We start from the raw sequence: 19,058 nt of genomic DNA, 5'->3' as shown, positions 1-19,058 counted from the left end.
TGCATGCAGTGCTGTAGAGTTCAGCTGTCAACATCAATGGCAACCTCTGGAATGGAGGATAATCAATCAAAAAGAACCAAGATATTAAGGAAGCTTGAGAGGTAGGGTGGAACCCAATGAAATAAAGGAGCTTCTGCCATCTGCAACCTTTTTGGAGAGGATAGGAGGGAGAAGCAGCAGTATTTTTCTGCTGCAAGGAAGGAAGGAAGCAAGTGGGCTTCTCTCTGCTTCCACGTATAAAGGACCTGAAACCCAAGCAAGATTATAGAGGTACCTGGCGAGTCATGGTACAGAGCAACTGGTAAGCCAAATCCAGGAAAAGACCCAATGCTGGCAGCAACACCTCCATATGGAATTATGAACTTCTCTCTGGGGAACTAGGTAAGCACTAAATTTTCCCTTGTCCCTACCTTCCATCCAAGGACAGAAGGTGGAATAAGTACTTCTAGCATCTGCCTTTCTCTGATGTACAAACTAAAAGGCAATACACTGCAACTTGCACTTCATTCAACTCTCAGTATTGGCCCAGTGTACCTTCCCTAACCTCTAAAAACAGCTTCTTAGAAGGCTAGTCCTTTATCTCTCTCATGAGTCCAACCTGGTTAGCAGCAGCAGTAGCCACCTCACCACTCTGTCAGCAGCCAGGGGAACAGGGCTGACAGAAGAAAAGGCTAAGATGAAAAAGCCATTGGGTTTTCCTAACCTCTTCCAACCTTAAGTCAATACAAAAAATGTTTGCAAAAAACCCTAGAACTTGTTCGTAGAAGTTGATTTCTCTCCAGCAGCTAGACCAAAGTGAAGCAAAATAATCCCCCATGAATCCACCCTTAAGGGTTGATGTCCATTCCCTCCCCAGGCCAAGCAGCCCTCACACTCACTTTTCCCTTGCTGGGGGAAGTTCATGGGAGACCCGTTAGTGTAGAGGCCCTCCCCTGAGGAAGGAGAGGGTTTCAGTCCTGAGGCAGCAGGTGCAGGGGGAAGGCCAGTAAAGTTAAAATGGTCGTTTGCCTCCATTTCTGCAGGAGGGGAGAGAGAGGGGGAAAAAAATACTGGCGGTTAAACAAGGTTATGTCACCTGGAATCTTCCAGGGGGAACGACCCCTCCCCTCCACCTACTTACCCTTCTCCTACCTAAGTACTGCGTGAGGGAAAGTACAAGCTAAGAAAAGAGAAGGAGAAAATACGCCCCAAGGGTGAGCAATGACCCTAAGGAAATAGTCTTTTAAAGCCAGCTTTGGTGATTAAAAAACAAAACAAGTTAGCAAGAAAAACCAAGATACAAGCCTGGAGGAGTTTTCCCTCTGTGTAAGCTCCACTCAGCCCAGGTTACCCTTCTATATTAGATATTAGCCCTCTACTGTAACACTTAACAATCTCCATCCTTTTGTTTTTATCCTCAAGGTAAAGTCTCCCTCCCAGGCCCACAAAAGGTTCTCAAAGCCATCTTTTTGATAGAAAAGCATATTTGATAAACACTCTTTGTTTCATTATTAAACTTGAGCTAAACATAATTTCTAATTATCCTATCCATAGCCCTAGACATCTCAAGATAGTAGTTACATTAGTAAAGGGATTTGAAAAGGAGAATACATTTCAGAAAGGTGATCATAATGGCAAACCTCAAATCAACCAGCAATAATTTTACTCTTTATGCTCCCCAAGAACATGGGTCAGAAAAATGTCAGCAGTGAAAAATTGATTAAATATGAGGGTGTCCCAAAAAATACTATTCTGTTATGTCTATTATGGTTATTACCTAATGTTTTAGTTTTGTGGCTTAAATACAAAGAAAGGGTCACAGAGAAAATAGCAAGATACTTATATCTGTAAAGTGCAATGGCTCATTGAGGTATGATTAAAAAGTTTTTTACCCTTTCTGAATACTACTAATAATGATGAGAAGCCCTTGATCAGAATGAATTTAACTTTGATAGAGGAAAGGAAAGAAAGCAAACAGAAGCCAGAACTGTTGCTCAAGTCTAACGTATCAATCGGATTCTTGTGATATCCTAGTGCATACCAACTCGATATGGGAGAAACGTAATCTGTCTTGATACAGAAAAAGCAACTCCTGAATTACGTTATTACATTTTAAAAAAGAGAAGAATTCAGGCCAGGTGTGGTGGCTCATGCCTGTAATCCCAGCACTTTGTGAGGCCGGGGTGGGTGGATCACCTGAGGTCAGGAGTTTGAGACCAGCCTGACCAACATGGTAAAACCCTGTCTCTACTAAAAATATAAAAATTAGCTGGGTGGTGGCGGGCGCCTGTAATCCCAGCTAGTCAGGAGGCTAAGGAAGAAGAATCACTTGAACCCGCAAGGCAGAGGTTGCAGTGAGCCGAAATTGCGCCACTGCACTCCAGCCTGGGTGACAAGAGTGAAACTCTATCCCAAAAACAAAAGAACAGCCGGGCGCGGCGGCTCACGCCTGTAATCCCAGCACTCTGGGAGGCCGAGGCGGGCGGATCACAAGGTCAGGAGATCGAGACCATCCTAGCTAACCCGGTGAAACCCCGTCTCTATAAAAAAAAATACAAAAAATTAGCTGGGCGCAGTGACGGGCGCCTGTAGTCCCAGCTACTCGGGAGGCTGAGGCAGGAGAATGGCGTGAACCCGGAGGCGGAGCTTGCAGTGAGCCGAGATCGCGCCACTGCACTCCAGCCTGGGCAACAGAGCAAGACTCCGTCTCAAAAAAAAAAAAAAAAACAAAAGAATGAATACACTGGTTAAATACATATATGATGAGGCCTGGCATAGTGGCTCACACCTATAATCCCAATACTTTGGAAGCCAAAGCAGGAGGACTGTTTGAGGCTACGAGTTTGAGACCAAGCTGGATAACATGGTGAGACCAGTCTCTACAAAACATTTGAAAAGTAGCAGGGTGTGAAGGCCGGGCGCATTGGCTCACACCTGTAATCCCAGCACTTTGGGAGGTCAAAGCTGGCAGATCACCTGAGGTCAGGAGTTCGAGACCTGCCTGGCCAACATGGTGAAACCCTGTCTCTACTAAAAACACAAAAATTAGCCAGGTGTGGTGGTGGGCACCTGTAATCCCAGCAGCTCGGGAGGCTGAGGCAAGAGAATTGCTTGGACCCAGGAGACAGAGGTTGCAGTGAGTGGAGATCGTGCCATTGCACTCCAGCCTGGGGAACAAGAGCGAGACTTAATCTTGAAAAAAAAAAAGTAGCAGGATGTGGTGGGGCACACCTGTGGTCCTAGTTTACTGGAGAGGCTAAGGCAGAAGGATCACTTGAGCCCAGGAGATTGAGGCTGCAGTGAACCATGATCATGATCATGCCACTGTACTCCAGCCTGGGTGACAGAGCATGACCCTGTCTCAAAAAAAAAGAGAATATATATATGCCCACTGGCCAAAGTCTGCAAGAGTCACATTCATAAATATGCTACATTACTACAAATTAGACACCACTAGTATAAATGTGAAATAGCATAATTCTGAGCATGAAATATAAACTCTGCATAGTATGTGCGAATTGTCTGTATCTTAGTCAATTTTAACTGAGATTTTAAAAATAAAAATAGGCCAAGCATGGTGGCTCATGCCTGTAATCCCAGTGCTTCAGGAGGCCGAAGCAGGAGGATCGCTTGAGGCCAGGAGATCAAGACCAGCCTGGGAAACACAGCAAGGCTCTGTCTCCACAAAAAATAAAAAAGTTAGCTGAGCATGGTGGTTCCTGCCTATAGTCTCGGCTGCTCAAGGAGGATGAGGCAGGAAGATTACTTGAGCCCAAAAGTGCAAGTCTAGCCTATGTACCATAGTAAGACCCCATCTCTACAAAATAAAAGCAATTTGCATTTTGTTGATTTAAGGGAAAAAGTTTTTAGGACTTACTGATCTCCCATATAGGATATCTCATCTTTAGTCTAAATAGGGGTATCCAATCTTTTGGCTTCCCTGGGCCACACTGGAAGAAGAATTGTCTTGGGCCACACATAAAATACACTAATGATAGCTGATGAGCTTTAAAAAAAAAAAAAAAAAAAAAATCACAAAAAAATCTCCATGTTATGTTTTAAGAAAGTTTACAAATTGGTGCTGGGCCGGATTCAAAGTTGTCCTGGGTGGGTTGGACAAGCTTGCTCTAAATTAAGTAGCAGACCTAAACCTGCCATGCATCAATGAAAAAACGGAGTCTTTACAGTGAAAAGACCCCAGGTTAGCCAGGCATGGTGGTGAGCACCTGCAGTCCCAGCTACTTGGGAGGCTGAGGCAGGAGGATCACTTGAGCCTGGGAAGGGGAGATAGCAGTGAGCCAAGATCATGCCATTGCACTCCAGCCTGGGTGACAGAGCGAAACCCTGTCTTAAAAAACAAACAACAAAAAAAAAACAAAAAAACAGGGTCCTCCAGGATTTCCCTATTTTTTTTTTTTTTTTTTGAGACAGAGTTTCCCTCTTGTTGCCCATGCTGGGGTGCAAGGGTGTGATCTCGGCTCACTGCAACCTCCGCCTCCCAGGTTCAAGCAATTCTCCTGCCTCAGCCTTCCCAGCAGCTGGGATTACAGGCACCCATCAACACGCCCAGATAATTTTTTGTCTTTTTAGTAGAGACAGAGTTACACCATGTTGGCCAGGCTGGTCTCGAACTCCTATTTCGAGTGATCCACCCACCGCGGCCTCCCAAAGTGCTGGGATTACAGCTGTGAGCCACTGCACCCTGCCAGGATTTCCCTAGTATAGTTAGCAGTTACTCCTCAGCAGTACGGGGTCTGAAAAATAAGCATCATGAGATTAATAATCCTTCTGAAGTACAAGAATTAAAGCCAAGTTCATTCCTTAGTCTCTAGTTAGGTTCCTTCCAAAGCTTATACCACAGAGCAAGGAGGACATTCAATACTTCACTTCAGAAGTTCTGGAAATACTATGCCTACAGGGCCAATTTCATCTGATCCTCACCTCTCCTCTCCCCAGTTTTTTGCACACCTCCCTTGGTGTAGAAGACACATGCAATTTCCGTCCTATGTGCAGTGGACTATATCCTCCTCAATGATGGGTCACAGTTCATTTCTGCATTCTCTATTTGAATCCACGAAAAAAGTTGTGACCTCCTATCTGCTGCTCTGGAAAAGCACAGCATATCCTGGTTTTTGTAAGTATTAATAACAATATGTGGATGGCTCACAGAAATCAGAGAAGTAAAAGGAATGGGAAGTTATCTGGTATTTGAGATCGGTTTCTCTACCTGTCTCTACTGAACTGTCATCAGAACCACAACCACTTCATTTACAAGAAGCTTCCTAGACGCATAATATCGTCTTTGTGCTGTGCAATGTGGTCAGCACAATGTAGTGGGCTCTAGGTTCAAATCTCAACTCTACTATTTACTAGCTAGCTGTTTAACCTTGGACAAGTTACTTACACTTGCTGGGCCTAAGTTTCATCATCTGTAACAATTTTTGTACCCACTTTCAGGACTGGTGAGGATTAAATGAGAAAATCTAAATTAGAGCCCCAGCACAGTGTCTGTCATCCAGCAAGCACTCCATAAAGATTAGCTTTTTTTTTTCTTCTTGAGACAGAGTCTCACTCTGTCGTCCAGAGTGGAGTGTAGTGGCATGATCATAGCTCACTGCAGTCTGGAACTCCCGGGCTCCAGCGATCCTCCTGCCTCAGCTTCCCAAGTAGCTAGGACTATAGGCACTCACCACCACACCTGGCTAATTTTTAAATTGTTTTGTAGACACAGGGTCTCGCTATGTCGCCCATGATGCTCAAATTCCTGGCCTCAAGCAATTCTCCCACCTTGGCCTCCCAAAATGCTGGGATTACAGGCGTAAGCCACCTCACCAGGACTACGTTAGCTACTATTATTAGACAAACAGTAAAAGACTGTGCAGTTTTCAAAACGATAATCAGGCCTGGCCGGGCGCAGTGGCTCATGCCTATAATCCCAGCACTTTGGGAGGCCAAGTCGGGTGGATCACCTGAGGGCAAGAGTTCGAGACCAGCCTGGCCAATATGGTGAAACACCATCTCTATTAAAAATACAAAAAAAGGCCGGGCGCGGTGGCTCAAGCCTGTAATCCCAGCACTTTGGGAGGCCGAGACAGGCGGATCACGAGGTCAGGAGATCAAGACCATCCTGGCTAACATGGTGAAACCCCGTCTCTACAGAAAAATACAAAAAACGAGCCGGGCGAGGTGGCAGGTGCCTGTAGTCCCAGCTACTCAGGAGGCTGAGGCCGGAGAATGACGTAAACCCGGGGGGCGGAGCTTGCAGTGAGCTGAGATCCGGCCACTGCACTCCAGCCTGGGCGACAGAGTGAGACTCCGTCTCAAAAAAAAACAAAAACAAAAACAAAAAAATTAGCTGGGTGTGGTGGCAGGCACCTGTAAGCCCAGCTACTCAGGAGGCTGAGGCAAGAAAACTGCTTGAACCCAGGAGGTGGAGGTTGCAGTGAGCTGAGATCACACCATTGCACTCCAGCCTGGGTGACAGAGCAACACTCTATCTCCAAAAAAAAAAAAAAAAAAAAAAAAAAGACAGGTCTAAACAGTCTACATATAACATAAATATAATTTAAAACTAGGGATAATCCAGCCAGACTTCTTTATATGCAGTTTGACTCCTTATTTTAGATGTTACTTAAATATGGGAATTAATTATGTCACAGTATGGGAATACAAAGGAAATGTGAACACCTCCTCTCAACAATAAACGTAAGTTTATTTCATTTTAACCTTCCTACCCAGGATGCTTTTCACAATAAACCCTGAAGGTAAACTCTGTCCTCCCATTCAGAGCCAGTAAGAACAGTAAAGCAAAGAAGGGTATCTCCCTTTGAACTAATAGGATTTTCGCCAAATGAGAAAAGAAATCAGCCAGTGCCCAACCCCTAGAGTAGCAGATGACTGTCATACCAGGAAGTACATTCAGGCAAACACCCAGCCCAGTCCCAGCTGTACATAAACGGATCTTTTAAGAGCTCCTATGTTTCATTTGTAAGATAAGGGACATTGCCCTATAAGCTTGAAGCAATAAAGCCCTCCCCACAGGGCCAAATAGGTTGCTTTTCTCTCAGTCCCAATCAAAGAGCTGCTACTCTGTGGGCCTGTGACATGGTTTTAATAGAAAAAGGCTGACAACACCGGGAGCAGTGGCTCACGCCTGTAATCCCAGCACTTTGGGAGGCCGAGGCAAGCGGATCACAAGGTCAGGAGATCGAGACCATCCTGGCTAACATGGTGAAACCCCATCTCTACCAAAAATACAAAAAATTAGCCAGGTGTGGTGGCGGGCGCCTGTAGTCCCAGCTACTCCAGGGGCTGAACCCAGGAGGTGGAGGTTGCAGTGAGCCCAGATCGCACAACTCCAGTCTGGGCGACAGAGTGAGCCTACATCTCAAAAAAAAAGAAAAGAAAAGAGAAGAGAAAAGAAAAGAAAAAGGCTGACAAAGCACAAAGTGTTGAAATAAATATTACATATTTCAACACTGTTACAGGTGTCCTCCTTGACCATTTCTAACCCTCCGGCCTCTGAGGCTACCCCCCAGGACAACAAGACACATTAACACCCTACAGCTGGATATTGCAGTGGTCCCTGCAGCTCTTTGGTTCATTCTTCTCATGTAGTACACCAAAATCTCACAAATGGGAGGTTTCTAAGATGGAGTTGGGGGGGATAAGAGAGATTTCAAATGTTTATCCTGACTAAACAGCAAAGGCAAATTCTATAGTAAAAATCACACCACTACATTTTAGCTTTGAAATTGTGAACATCATGAAGGATATTTCTTTTTTTTTTTTTTTTTTTTTGGGACGGAGTCTCGCTCTGTCGCCCAGGCTGGAGTGCAGTGGCGTGATCTCGGCTCACTGCAAGTTCCGCCTCCTGGGTTCACGCCATTCTCCTGCCTCAGCCTCCCCAGTAGCTGGGACTACAGGCGCCCGCTACCACGCCTGGCTAGTTTTTTGTACTTTTTTTTGTAGAGACGGGGTTTCACCATGTTAGCCAGGATGGTCTTGATTTCCTGACCTCGTGATCCGCCCGTCTTGGCCTCCCAAAGTGCTGGGATTACAGGCTTGAGCCACCGTGCCCGGCCGAAGGATATTTCCTAACTCTACACATCTCTGGCTTACCCACCACACTCTAATACAGAGGTTCTCATCCGGGGCAATTCTGCCCTGTAGGGGACATTTAGTAATCTCTGAAGGTATGTGCTACTGGCACCTAGCAAGCAGAAGCCAGAGATGCTGCTAGGCATCCTTCAACACACAGGACAGCCTCACCACAACAAAGATATTATCTGGCCCACGTATCAATAGTGCCAAGGCTGAGAAACTCCATTCTAATGCAAAAGCTGTCCCATTCCTGCCCCACACCTTGGGAAAGTTCCAAGTTTTCACTGGTCCCAGTTCCTGACACTGCAAATGAGGATGCTTTCACTTTTGTATCTAAAAACCTCAAGTCCCTGGCTAAGCCATCTTCCTCCACCAATGAGAGTTCCAAGTAGGCCAGGAGAGGTGGCTCATGCCTATAACCTCAGCAGGATCACTTGAGGCCAGGAATTCAAGACCGGCCTGGGCAACATAGTGAGACCCCATCTCTACATTTAAACAAAAAAAAAAAATTCCAAGTACCAAGCCACAAAATAAATATGCCCTCTTCTCCAATCACGATAACCCATTCTGACTGCCCTGGTAACAAGCTTGCCTTCAACTCTGACTCACACAAACTATATAATATACTGACCAAGGCTCAAAATATCCATCCTCTCCTTAACTACCTTCCCTAGTCAGGACTCCAAGTGAGGCAGAACAAAGATAATGAAAGAAGGAAGACTATACTAAGAGGGGGCTACTCAAAGAAAACTGTAATGTCCAGGCTGTTCAGGAGATTTGAAAGATGACTGTTCTCTGTCCTTATTTCTTCTACATTATGTTGGTTCCACAGCATCAGTTGGATATAAGTTCCACCATTATATCTCCAGCACCTAATTTAGTGTTAAGTATACAAAAGAACCAAAGGAAATATTTGTTGAGTCCATGGACTGAACAAATGAATGAGTAAATCTAGCTTTCTGTCACTACCAGCTTACTCATCCAATGAAGGTCATGGGCTTTGCTCTTACTATTTTCAGAGAACAAAAACAAAATTCAGCTTCATTCTTCACAGAGATAAAAATTTCAAGAGGGAAGAAAGGCTCCAAATCTTGACGTACTTAGGTAGCCACTCCTTGAAGAAAATAAGGCCTAAAAATAGGGAAGTACTGATAATGTAAAAAGGCAATAAATTAGCTAGGCGTGGTGGCATATGCCTGTAGTGCCAAGTTCTCCGGAGGCTGAGGTGGGAGGATTATTTGAGCGCAGGAGCTGGAGGCTGCAGTGGGCTATGATCGCACCACTGTTCTCAACCAAATGAACAAAACAGAAAAATAAATAAATGTAAGCTCTGAATAAAATGTTCTGCTTGGTTTAACAGAACACTCAAGGCATATAATAGGTTTTTATATATTTGTTAACTAAAGAAACTACAGGTTAGGTTTTCTGCCACACTTCCGGTCACTTTACTCTCAGAAGACCGGGAATGCCTCTGGAATTGCAAGACACTAAAGGCCACAGTCCAGAGGTTATATTAAGGTTATTTCCCTCTTTCAGCTCTGATTGTTTCTTAGAATTTCTTTCTTTCTTTTTTTTTTTTTTTTTTTTTTGACAGTGTGGCTCTGTCGCCTAGGCTGGGGTGCGGTGGCATGATCTCGGCTCACTGCAACCTCCGTCTCCCTGGTTCAAGCAATTATCCTGCCTCAGCCTCCCGAATAGCTGGGATTACAGGTGCCCGCCACCACACCCAGCTAATTTTCATATTTTTAGTAGAGACGGAGTTTCATCATGTTGGTCAGGCTGGTCTTGAACTCCTGACTTCAGGTGATCTGCCCGCCTCAGCCTCCCAAAGTGCTAGGATTGCAGGCTGAGCCACCGTGCCTGGCCAGAATTTCAACTCTAACAGCTCAGGACTCTACTTTTTCCACCCCGAAAAATGAGCTAAGCAGGCAGGTTAAGGACCCCATTCATGAGGCAGGTTACAGAGTCCAACCTCAAAAGACTAAAAGAAGGAAGACGACCTATCTCTTAAAAACTTCTTCCTTTCTTTGGTAAAATTTTGGCAAGATTACAGTATTTTAGTCTGCAAAATGCCCCCATAATAATTGTTCTCTTTAATGAGGAAACAAGACAAAACACTAAGCCAATGCTACTTTTACTGCTAGTGACAAACAATTTCCAGATGTCTTCAAACATGGGATTTTTTGTTTTGCACAATTTTTTTAATTTCAAAATTAGGCAGACTGACAAGCTGGTAAAAAATAGTCCTTCTGACCCACATGAGGTAATACTGAGAAACTATTCATTTGGGCTATACATAGACATATGAGGACACCAACATTCTAAGAAACAAACCAAGAAGATTATTTTTCCCAGGAATTACCTCAAATTTTATACTTGGCATTATTGCTGCTCTTGATATATCTCACACAAGGTCAAACATCACTATCAATCACTAACTTCTATACTGTTTTAACAATAAAAATAGCAGTTTGGTGCTTGACCTCTTCAGTGGTGACAAGAAAGGTCAACAGCAGGAAGACACTGTCAGTAACCTTAACAAGCTTTGCTTCTCTCCTAGTAATACTAGATTCCAGAGCCGCAAGACTACAAGATGAACTTTTCATTCTAGACTGGCTCTGGGGTCAGCCCATATAGCTCTCTTTACATCTCAGATTTTTTCTTTCATCAAGAAGCTTAAAATATTAAGAAACATATTTCTCTCGACAAAAAAACGCACCCATTTTATAAGAAGGCCATGAAAGTTTGCTTCTTTCAGCTCCCAGTTCAATCATGTATCAAATGAAATCACTATTTTCTTAAAATCAGCTTTTCTTTTAAAAGTCCAAAGACTCAAGAGTAGTTCTTTCTCTTTTCTTTACTCTTTTAACCCCCAAACAGGGAAAATCAACTTGCTGTTCTGCCAAGTGCCAATTCAGGTAAGTAACCAAAGGCTGAAGAAAGGGGAACTTAAAATCAACCCCATCGGACAGCAACTTAAAGGAACTAATCAGGGGCAAGAAAAAGGATGCTGACAGATGGACTTGTTTTTACTGTTTCCAGAATATCAAAAACCCCAACAGCCCCAGTGAGAAGAGCAATGATGCTATCTTACTAGTGATGATGCCACTTTCACACAATCATAAGTGTCTATCTGCTCCCATACTGGATCTTTAATCTAGGGATCTTCATCTAGGTGGGAGGTTTTTGCCTGGAAAATAAATAGTGAAAGGATGATTTAAATGACAGGCTTAGATAGTTTTCAGAATAGTCCAAATAATCTTAAAACTTTATCTTTCAAGGCTGGGCGTGGTGGCTCACGCCTGTAACCCCAGCACTTTGGGAGGCTGAGTTCGAGTTCGAGACCAGCCTGACCAACATGGCAAAACCCCGTCTCTACTAAAAATACAAAAATTAGCCAGGCACGGTGGTGCGTGCCTGTAATTCCAGCTACTGGAGGGCTGAGGCAGGAGGATCACTTGAACCTGGGAGAAGAAGGTTGCAGTGAGTCGAGATGGTGCCACTGTACTCCAGCCTGGGCAACAGTGCAAGACTCCATCTCAAAAAAAAAACAACTTTATCTTTCAAAATCTAAAATCCTGTGGTCATAGGCTGGGCATGGTGGCTCATGCCTGTAATCTCAGTACTTTGGGAGGCTAAAGTGGACAGGTCACTTGAGCCTAGGAGTTCAAGACCAGCCTGTGCAAAGTGGCAAAACCCCACCTCTACAAAAATTACAAAAAATTAGCCAGGTGTGGTAGTGTGTGTCTGTGGTCCCAGCTACTCAGGAGGCTGAGGTGGGAGGATCACTTCAGCTGAAGAGGTTGGGGCTGCAATGAGCCACGATGGCACCACTGCACTCCAGCCTGGGCGTCGGAGTGAGACCCTATCTCAAAAAAAAAGAGAGAAAAGAGAAAAGAAAAGAAAAGAGACCAGGCATGGTGGCTCACACTTGTAATCCCTGCAGTTCGGGACGCCGAGGTGGGTAGATCACCTGAGGTCAGGAATTCAAGACCAGCCTGGCCAACATGATGAAACCCCATCTCTACTAAAAATAAAGAAATTAGCCGGATGTGGTGGCAGGCTCCTGTAATGCCAGCTACTCAGGAGGCTGAGGCAGGCGACTCGCTTGAACCCCGGAGGCAGAGGTTGCAGTAAGCCGAGATCATACCACTGCACTCCAGCCTGGGCGACAAGAGCAAAATTCCGTCTCAAAAAAAAAAAAAAAGAAAAGAAAGACAAATAAAATTCTGTGGCCAACTGTTGCCCCTAACCAAATACAGTGCGCAACAAAATGCCTGGGGACATAGCACACAGTCCATCACTATATGTTATAGGAGAAATATCCTGGGATTATCAACTGAAAAGAAAAAAAAATCTGGGCACATGACTTTGCAGGGAACAGAGGAAACGCTTACCAATCTCCAAGAAGAATAAGAGGGGAGATGTTCTTTTATGGATTAAAGAGTAAGTCATATGATAACAAACTGTACTATTCTAATTAGCTAGTTCTGCAGAAGGTAATATCTCCAGCACCCTCAGTCAAATAACAGGCTTCCCACAGGGGCTGCCCTTAGGCTAGAATCACCACTGAGGACCGAGTTCACCAATCTCAGTCTGTGAATCAGTCCCTACGCCCAACACACAAATCCATCTAATAGTTAAATCTTCCTCACCGGTTCCTCTTCCTCCCCTTCTCAGAATCTATCCTTCTTCACAAGCTCCCTAGCTCAGGTGCTCTGCAATATAGAAACTGTCATAATAACTATACTAAGTAGGACCCCAAGAAGCTACTCGTGCCACAAAAGATCCCTAGTCTCCCTGACAGCTCTCTATGCTAGGGGAATTTGCATCACTTATATAGAGTGTACCCCGCTGGTAGGTAACTGAGTTTGCTTCTCTATGACCTCTAGCTCAAGGGAAAACAAAACAAAACCAGACAGGAAGACAGAGATGTTAGGGAGGAGGGATTGGGATACGTGAGTCAACTGAAGTTGACTACATCCAATTGACAAGTTTACAAAAAAAAAAAAAAAAAGTCCAACGAAAGGTCTCTCGGACCACATGGTTGGCAAGATCCAAGCTTGCCCAGAAGGCTTCAGAAAATGAAACCAAATCTGATTAAAATGGACATTTCAAAACAACAAGACACGCAGCAGCAAACGCACAGCTGCCATTTCCCGGCCACTTCCTGCGGGAGGCTGGGGGAGGGGCTGTTTGTGTACAGATGGAGGTGCAAGCTATCCCCCTCCGTCTTCCCCCAAAGCAGACAAATCTCTCACTTCAATAAACCATACAAAGGATAACTGCTATTGGCATTGCCTTCTCCTGAAAACTGGGAACACCGAGAAAGAAAGGGATGATGCGATATCACCTTTCTGCCACGGAAGCGGGGATCCCCTCAGTGGGGAATCTCCTTGGAAGAAGGAATTCCTATTTATTCTTCCCTTCTGCCCCTCAGCCCAGCTCAAATTCAAAAGCCTCAGCGGAAGCCCTATCAACCTCCATCCCCGGAATGGGGGATTCTCCCGGGACGCGAGGGCCCCGAGCCAAGAGCAGCACCACCCTCAGCAAGGAAGGCCCTCTGCTGATCTCCACGCTCAAGAGAATGGGTGCGCTCCCCGAGGGAGACACTCTCAGACCCCTGGAAACCCCTTCCGCCTTCCACTCAGCGCAGCCAAAACGCCCAGCTCCCTGCAAACAGTGCGTTTAACCCGCCAAGGGAACCCCTTCACCCACCACTCGCGCTCAGGCAATCCCCACCCCCACCCGAGGAGGTGGAGCCCCTCCCGGGGATTCCACCCCAAGTCCCCCATAGGAGTCATCTCCACCAGGCAGGTGGCTTCTCCGCCTCCTCACAGTCGTCGCCAGGAGCCCCTACAGCTCCTCCTGCCCCCGCGGCCCCATCCGGGGTCCTCAGCAGCCCCACCAGCCCTGTTCTCCTCCCAGACCCCAGGGCAAGGAGACCCTCGCCTCAGGTTGGATCCTCGCAGGAAATAAGCTCCAGTCGGCTTCCTGCCCCGGCGAGGCTCAAGCCGGCTGTGAAGTCTCTGTTCCCCCGGGGAAGTCTCGGATGAAAGTGGGGCTCCCTCCCTCTTAGGCCCCTGGCCACAGACCCCACAAACCTGAGGCAGCGGCGTCCAGCCAGGCTCGGGGCTCGTCTCTCCCCGGGTAACAGGCGGTTCACATGGCCGCGCTCCGGGCGCCAGAAGAGGTGGAGACGCCCGCTGGGGGAGGGGGTCTGGGGTCCGGGGTCCGGGAGGGGGGAGGGGGACGCGGCTCAACCGCGGGGCCCGAAAGGAGCCAACATGGCCGGCGGGGGAGGAGTGAGTCGCAGCCGGAGGGGGCGGAGAAGCCTCGGCCGGCAGAGAGAGTCTCCCCACGCGGCCTCCGCCACAGGGTCCTAAAGCCTGCCAGCCTCTCTTCCCGACCCGGACCTGGGTCCTAGCGCCGCTGTGTCTCCTGCAACCCTGGCCACCTTGCCCACCTGGCAGCTCCCTCTGCACCCGCATCTCATGGCGGCAGTAGTCCTGCTTCACACAGGGCAAACTGAAAGGCGTACCACAGTCCCAAGGTTAACCTAAAAGACTAGACCAAATGTCTAGGCCCAAAGGCATGTGCCACTTCTCTAACAGGCTGGTAGGGGGTGAGAATCGGGAATTTCGGGGGCAGTTGTTTCCCAGGTAGGGTAATGGAAACGTGGAAATAGAAAGGTTACTCACTCAGGGCGCTAAAGGGATGGGGAGAGGCAAGAGAGTCTGCCACCCACTCACCTCTGTCCCTTCAGTGCGGCCTGGTCCTGCCTGGATCACCACTTTGCTGGCGACATCTGCAGGGTCCTGGTCACTGGAAAGGAACGATTCCTGTGCGTAGGGGAAAGAAGGTTCGGCTCTGGAACCAGACAGCAAAGACCTGAGTGTAGCCTAAATGCAGTCAGAGAAGTAAAGGATAAGCTGAAAACTAATCAGCAAAAAGATGTCAAAAATGTCCACCCATTCTATAATTCTGTAAATTTTTTTCTGACAGGGCTACATAACTGTGTGAAAACTCAGAACAGAAAAGTAAAATCTAGCAGAGGACTAGAGTTTGGCTGTCACCTAAAATGTCTATTGCAGAGCCCCAGGATGAAGAACAGTGTCATATGATATTAGAGCTTAGAGAATTTCTAGTTCATCCTTCTCTCCTTCATCAGATGAAGAAATTAAGACCCAAAGAGGTTCAATGATTTCTTCAAGGTCAAACAGTGGATAAAATATGACAAGAAAGGAAACCTGGTTTCCTTTCCTTGCAACTCAACACTCTGCAGGCTTCAAGATAATTCCCATTCAATTTAGTGCAACGCAGTTCTAGAAACAATTGCCTAAACTGTGCAAAGCTCAGGCTGCTGAATATTCTGGAAAAGCGACAGAGTGGGGATGATGAAACTCTGGCAAGTTGGGGGGGTGTCAACAAATACATTTTCCTCTGGGGGTCTGAGGAGGAAAGAGATCTGAAAAATGGGCAGAGTTGGGGGGTGAGATCCATCAGTCTAGATTGGATTTCCTTACTCCACAGAGGGGTGGGCTCTTCCTGAGTTTTGGGGAAAGACTCCACCCCACCCCTCACCCCCCACTACAAATGGCTCAGAGAGGATAAGAAGGAAGCTAGCTTTAGCAAAGGCTCATAGAGTGTGTGGGCCACAGAGAAGGCTAAGGGGGTTTCTCTTCCTCTCTCGAGATAAGTAGATTACCAGTGGAGGGAATAGGCAGGTGGAAACCAAAACCCTTCTCTCCTCCCTGTCGAAACAACAGATTTACAGGTCACCTTGGGGAAAAAAAAAATACTCCTCCAACAGCCTGCCGACCTCAAATCCCTGAGTAGGTGGAGGTCACACTCAGGGGAGAGGTTTCCTTCCTTCTAGAGAAAGGAGGACTCTGGCAAACTTCTGCTAAGAAATGCCTCTCTATCCCCAAATAAAAAAGGCTGGGGAAGAAAGGCATAAAACTGACGCCTCAAGGGCGGCGGGATGGGGGTGAGGGTAAGGAAGCTGGTATCCCTTTTTCTTCCCTTCCCTTTTCCAGGGCAGATGAGGGAGGATCTTCCTACCTCCCGCTCCCAGTCTTAAAGGGGGCCGGCCAGTCGGGACTGGGCAGGCAGGGGAGGAGCCTGTGCCCATCAGACGGGTGTAGCCACGCCCCTCCCCACACCCACACACACCCACCGCTGGCTCCACTCTGCTCCGGAAGAGCCGGTTACTCCTGTGCCCTACTGACTGCCCCCACCCCTTCCGAGCCCCAGGCCTAGTCTCCAGGGCAACCTTTAGGACTATTCCAGCCAGGAGCGGCTGGGAGAGGGGTGTTATAGATAGGAGAGGACCACCTGGGATTAGAAAAGAAACCGGGGTAGGATCCATTCTTCCCATCCGGTGCAGAAAGACTGCAATCATCTTCATCCCTGAACGAGACCCCGCCTCATCTCATCTAATCAGGATCTTCCCTGCTCTGAGGAAGGATGAGGTTGGGGTGACAGTGTGCCCAACAGCTGGATGTTTACTTCCTGCTCTAAGGCACCCCATTCTGCAGCTGTGCTTCTCCCCCCATCCAGAGGACAGAGGGCAGACTAACCCCAAATGTCCTGAAACATTCCTCAGTCCCATCAGATGTGGCTGATCACCCACCCACCTCTCTTTTCCCCACCCATTTCCTTTCAGGAAGCTACTAGAAAGGGGAAGGGGCAAATGGTCATTTTATCAGCAACTTGTAAGAAAGGTCTCCAGGGAATAGGCTGAACCTCAAGCCAGGCCACTGGACTAGTAATGAAGAGAATGGGGAGGGACAAACTAGCACCTGCTCCCCATTTCTCACCCTCCTGTGTTCCTGCGGCACCTCCCTGACTCTGAGGTCAGCTGCCACGGTGCCTGGCTCCACTCTGGAGCCAGATGGCTGGGGCTGGGAGGAGGAAGAGAGAGAAGGGGATTCGTTTGCATCCCTCTACGTCCTTCCCTCTCCCCCACCAGATACTCCTGGCATCCAACCCCAAACACCACTGCTGAACACCCTCTCCTCCCCTCAGCACCCCCGCCAAACATGACTTAGAAGAGTCTGAAGCAGATCCTGACACCCAGTCCCCTAATTCTGGAGGTGAGGAGTGGGAAATGACAGAGCATAGCTAGGGGCGCAGCTGGACTGGGGGCGGAGGGGGAATTCTCTAATGGAGGTGGGATAATTATTAAGGACCTCCCTTCCCCTCACTGGCTGAATGGATCATACTGTTAACAGGGTCTGTCTAGCAGGGAGATGGCTCTCAGCCGAGTAACCATTCCAGCTGGACACCCCCCCCCCCCAACAGGTTAATGCAAAAGTCTTCACCTGCTCTGCATTCTGGAAAGGCTAGATTCTCCTAACACATCACAAGGACCATACCCCTCCCCTTCTTTCCCCATTTTTTTTTTTTTTTTGGAGACAGTCTTGCTCTGTCGCCCAGGCTGGAGTGCAGTGTCCTGATTTCAGCTGCAACCTACACCTGCCAGGTTCTGCAACCTACACCTGCCAGGTTCAAGCGATTCTTGTGCCTCAACCTCCCGAGTAGCTGGGATTACAGGCACACGCCACCACGACCAGCTAATTTTTGTATATTTTGTAGAGACGGGGTTTTGCCATGTTGCCCAGGCTGGTTTAGAACGCCTGACCTCAAGTGATCTGCCCGCCTTAGGCCTCCCAAAGTACTGGGACTACAGGCGAGCACCACCCCACCCCGGCCCCCTTCTCCCATTTAAGTCGACAGGTGGCTCCTCAGATTCACACAGTCTTGTTTCCAAACTTCCCAATGGGATTCTCTATGGTGGTTAGAGAAAGCCCCTATTTCCTAGGGAGCCGGGGGGCTTCCTTTGCATCTGAACAGAGAAGACTGGACTTCTCTTGCCTTCCTCATAGCCCCAACTCCCTTAGAGATTTAGCCCCAGCTCCCCACCCACTCTCTCCCAACCGTCCCTGAGGCCCTGAAGCACAAGATTCCGGCAGCGCCCTAGCCCCCAGCGCCCAGGTGCTGGGGGAGGGGCCTTCCTAGGCTGCACCGACCAACCCTCGGCCCAAGAGGAGAGCCCTTCCCACCTGGGCTCAGTAGGCGGTGCTGAGGTTGGACCCCAAGCTCCAGGAGATGTAGGGTGGGGTGAGGACTACAGAAAAGGTTTAGATGAGGCTTAGCTGAACTTAAAGGGCTGAGCGGAGCAGGGGCAGATAGTGTTGTCGATGTTGCTCCCCCGCCCCCCTTACTACGGGGAAGGAGAGGAGTTAGGGTGGGTATCCCCCCTCCCATTGGGGTTAGGAAGGCGTGGGAAAGCGCTAGTTCCAGAGGGGAGGAGGCGAAACCCAGACCGCGGGAGATTTTTCTGGCGAGGAAGGCGCGGGGGAGGGGGAGATCCTGGGCCCAGAATAGGAAGGGTACTCGGGAGAGGATGGCGGAGAGGCGTGAGAAGCCTCCGGATTCCGGTCGCAAAGGACAGGGGGAAAATGGGCGAGTAGATAGTGCAGGGCAGAGAGGAAGGGCAGCTCCCTGAGGGGGAGAGTCAGATCCCGAATCCCGGGGCAGCAGGGATCCCGGGGCAGGATACCGCAGGAACGGCCCGCCAGGGGACTCCGGAGCTGGAGGTGGGTGCCGGGCCTCACCTGGAGCAGGGCCGGGCCGCCGGCGGCGGCGGCGGCAGCGGCAGCGGCGCAGGTGGCCGAGCCGGGCGGCGGCGGCGCCTCCTCCCCCAGCCCTGGGCTGGCGGCGGCGGAGGGGAGGAGGTGGTGCTTAAAGGGGCAGGAGCTACCGAGGTGAGGACAACCGCTCAGGAGAGCAGTCGCGAAGGATCCACTGGGGGAGAGGGAAGCGGGTGGCGTCTCCTAGGGGCCAGAACCAGGAAGGATCCCAGATGGGAGGAAGAGAACAGATCCCAGAAAGAGACAAACTTCTGCGGTGAAGTGGGGGATGGTGGTAGGTCCGAAAGGAAGGACTCGGGAGAGCTCTGCCTGCGCTCC

The 19,058-nt window shown here is 48.3% G+C and overlaps 1 protein-coding gene across 10 annotated transcripts in view; it reads right to left on the bottom strand.

Annotated features, from left to right (window-relative positions):
* BAZ2A (bromodomain adjacent to zinc finger domain 2A) overlaps positions 1–19,058 on the bottom strand; it is a 41,040-nt gene that overhangs the window by 20,914 nt on the left and 1,068 nt on the right. For 3 of the 10 annotated variants that reach the window (XM_010377773.2, XM_010377774.2, XM_030938955.1), the window contains exon 2: positions 879–1,016. In XM_010377773.2, coding sequence (XP_010376075.1) covers positions 879–1,016 — 138 coding nt within the window. Of the gene's footprint in view, positions 1–878; positions 1,017–11,176; positions 11,273–14,186; positions 14,390–14,834; positions 14,985–19,058 lie in introns of those variants that run through there. The other 7 variants (XM_030938957.1, XM_010377778.2, XM_030938958.1 and 4 more) reach the window with 7 other exon arrangements.

The sequence above is a fragment of the Rhinopithecus roxellana genome, chromosome 10, assembly GCF_007565055.1.
Source record: "Rhinopithecus roxellana isolate Shanxi Qingling chromosome 10, ASM756505v1, whole genome shotgun sequence".
Lineage (NCBI taxonomy): Eukaryota > Metazoa > Chordata > Mammalia > Primates > Cercopithecidae > Rhinopithecus > Rhinopithecus roxellana.
This window is presented reverse-complemented; position numbering and strand designations above follow the sequence as displayed.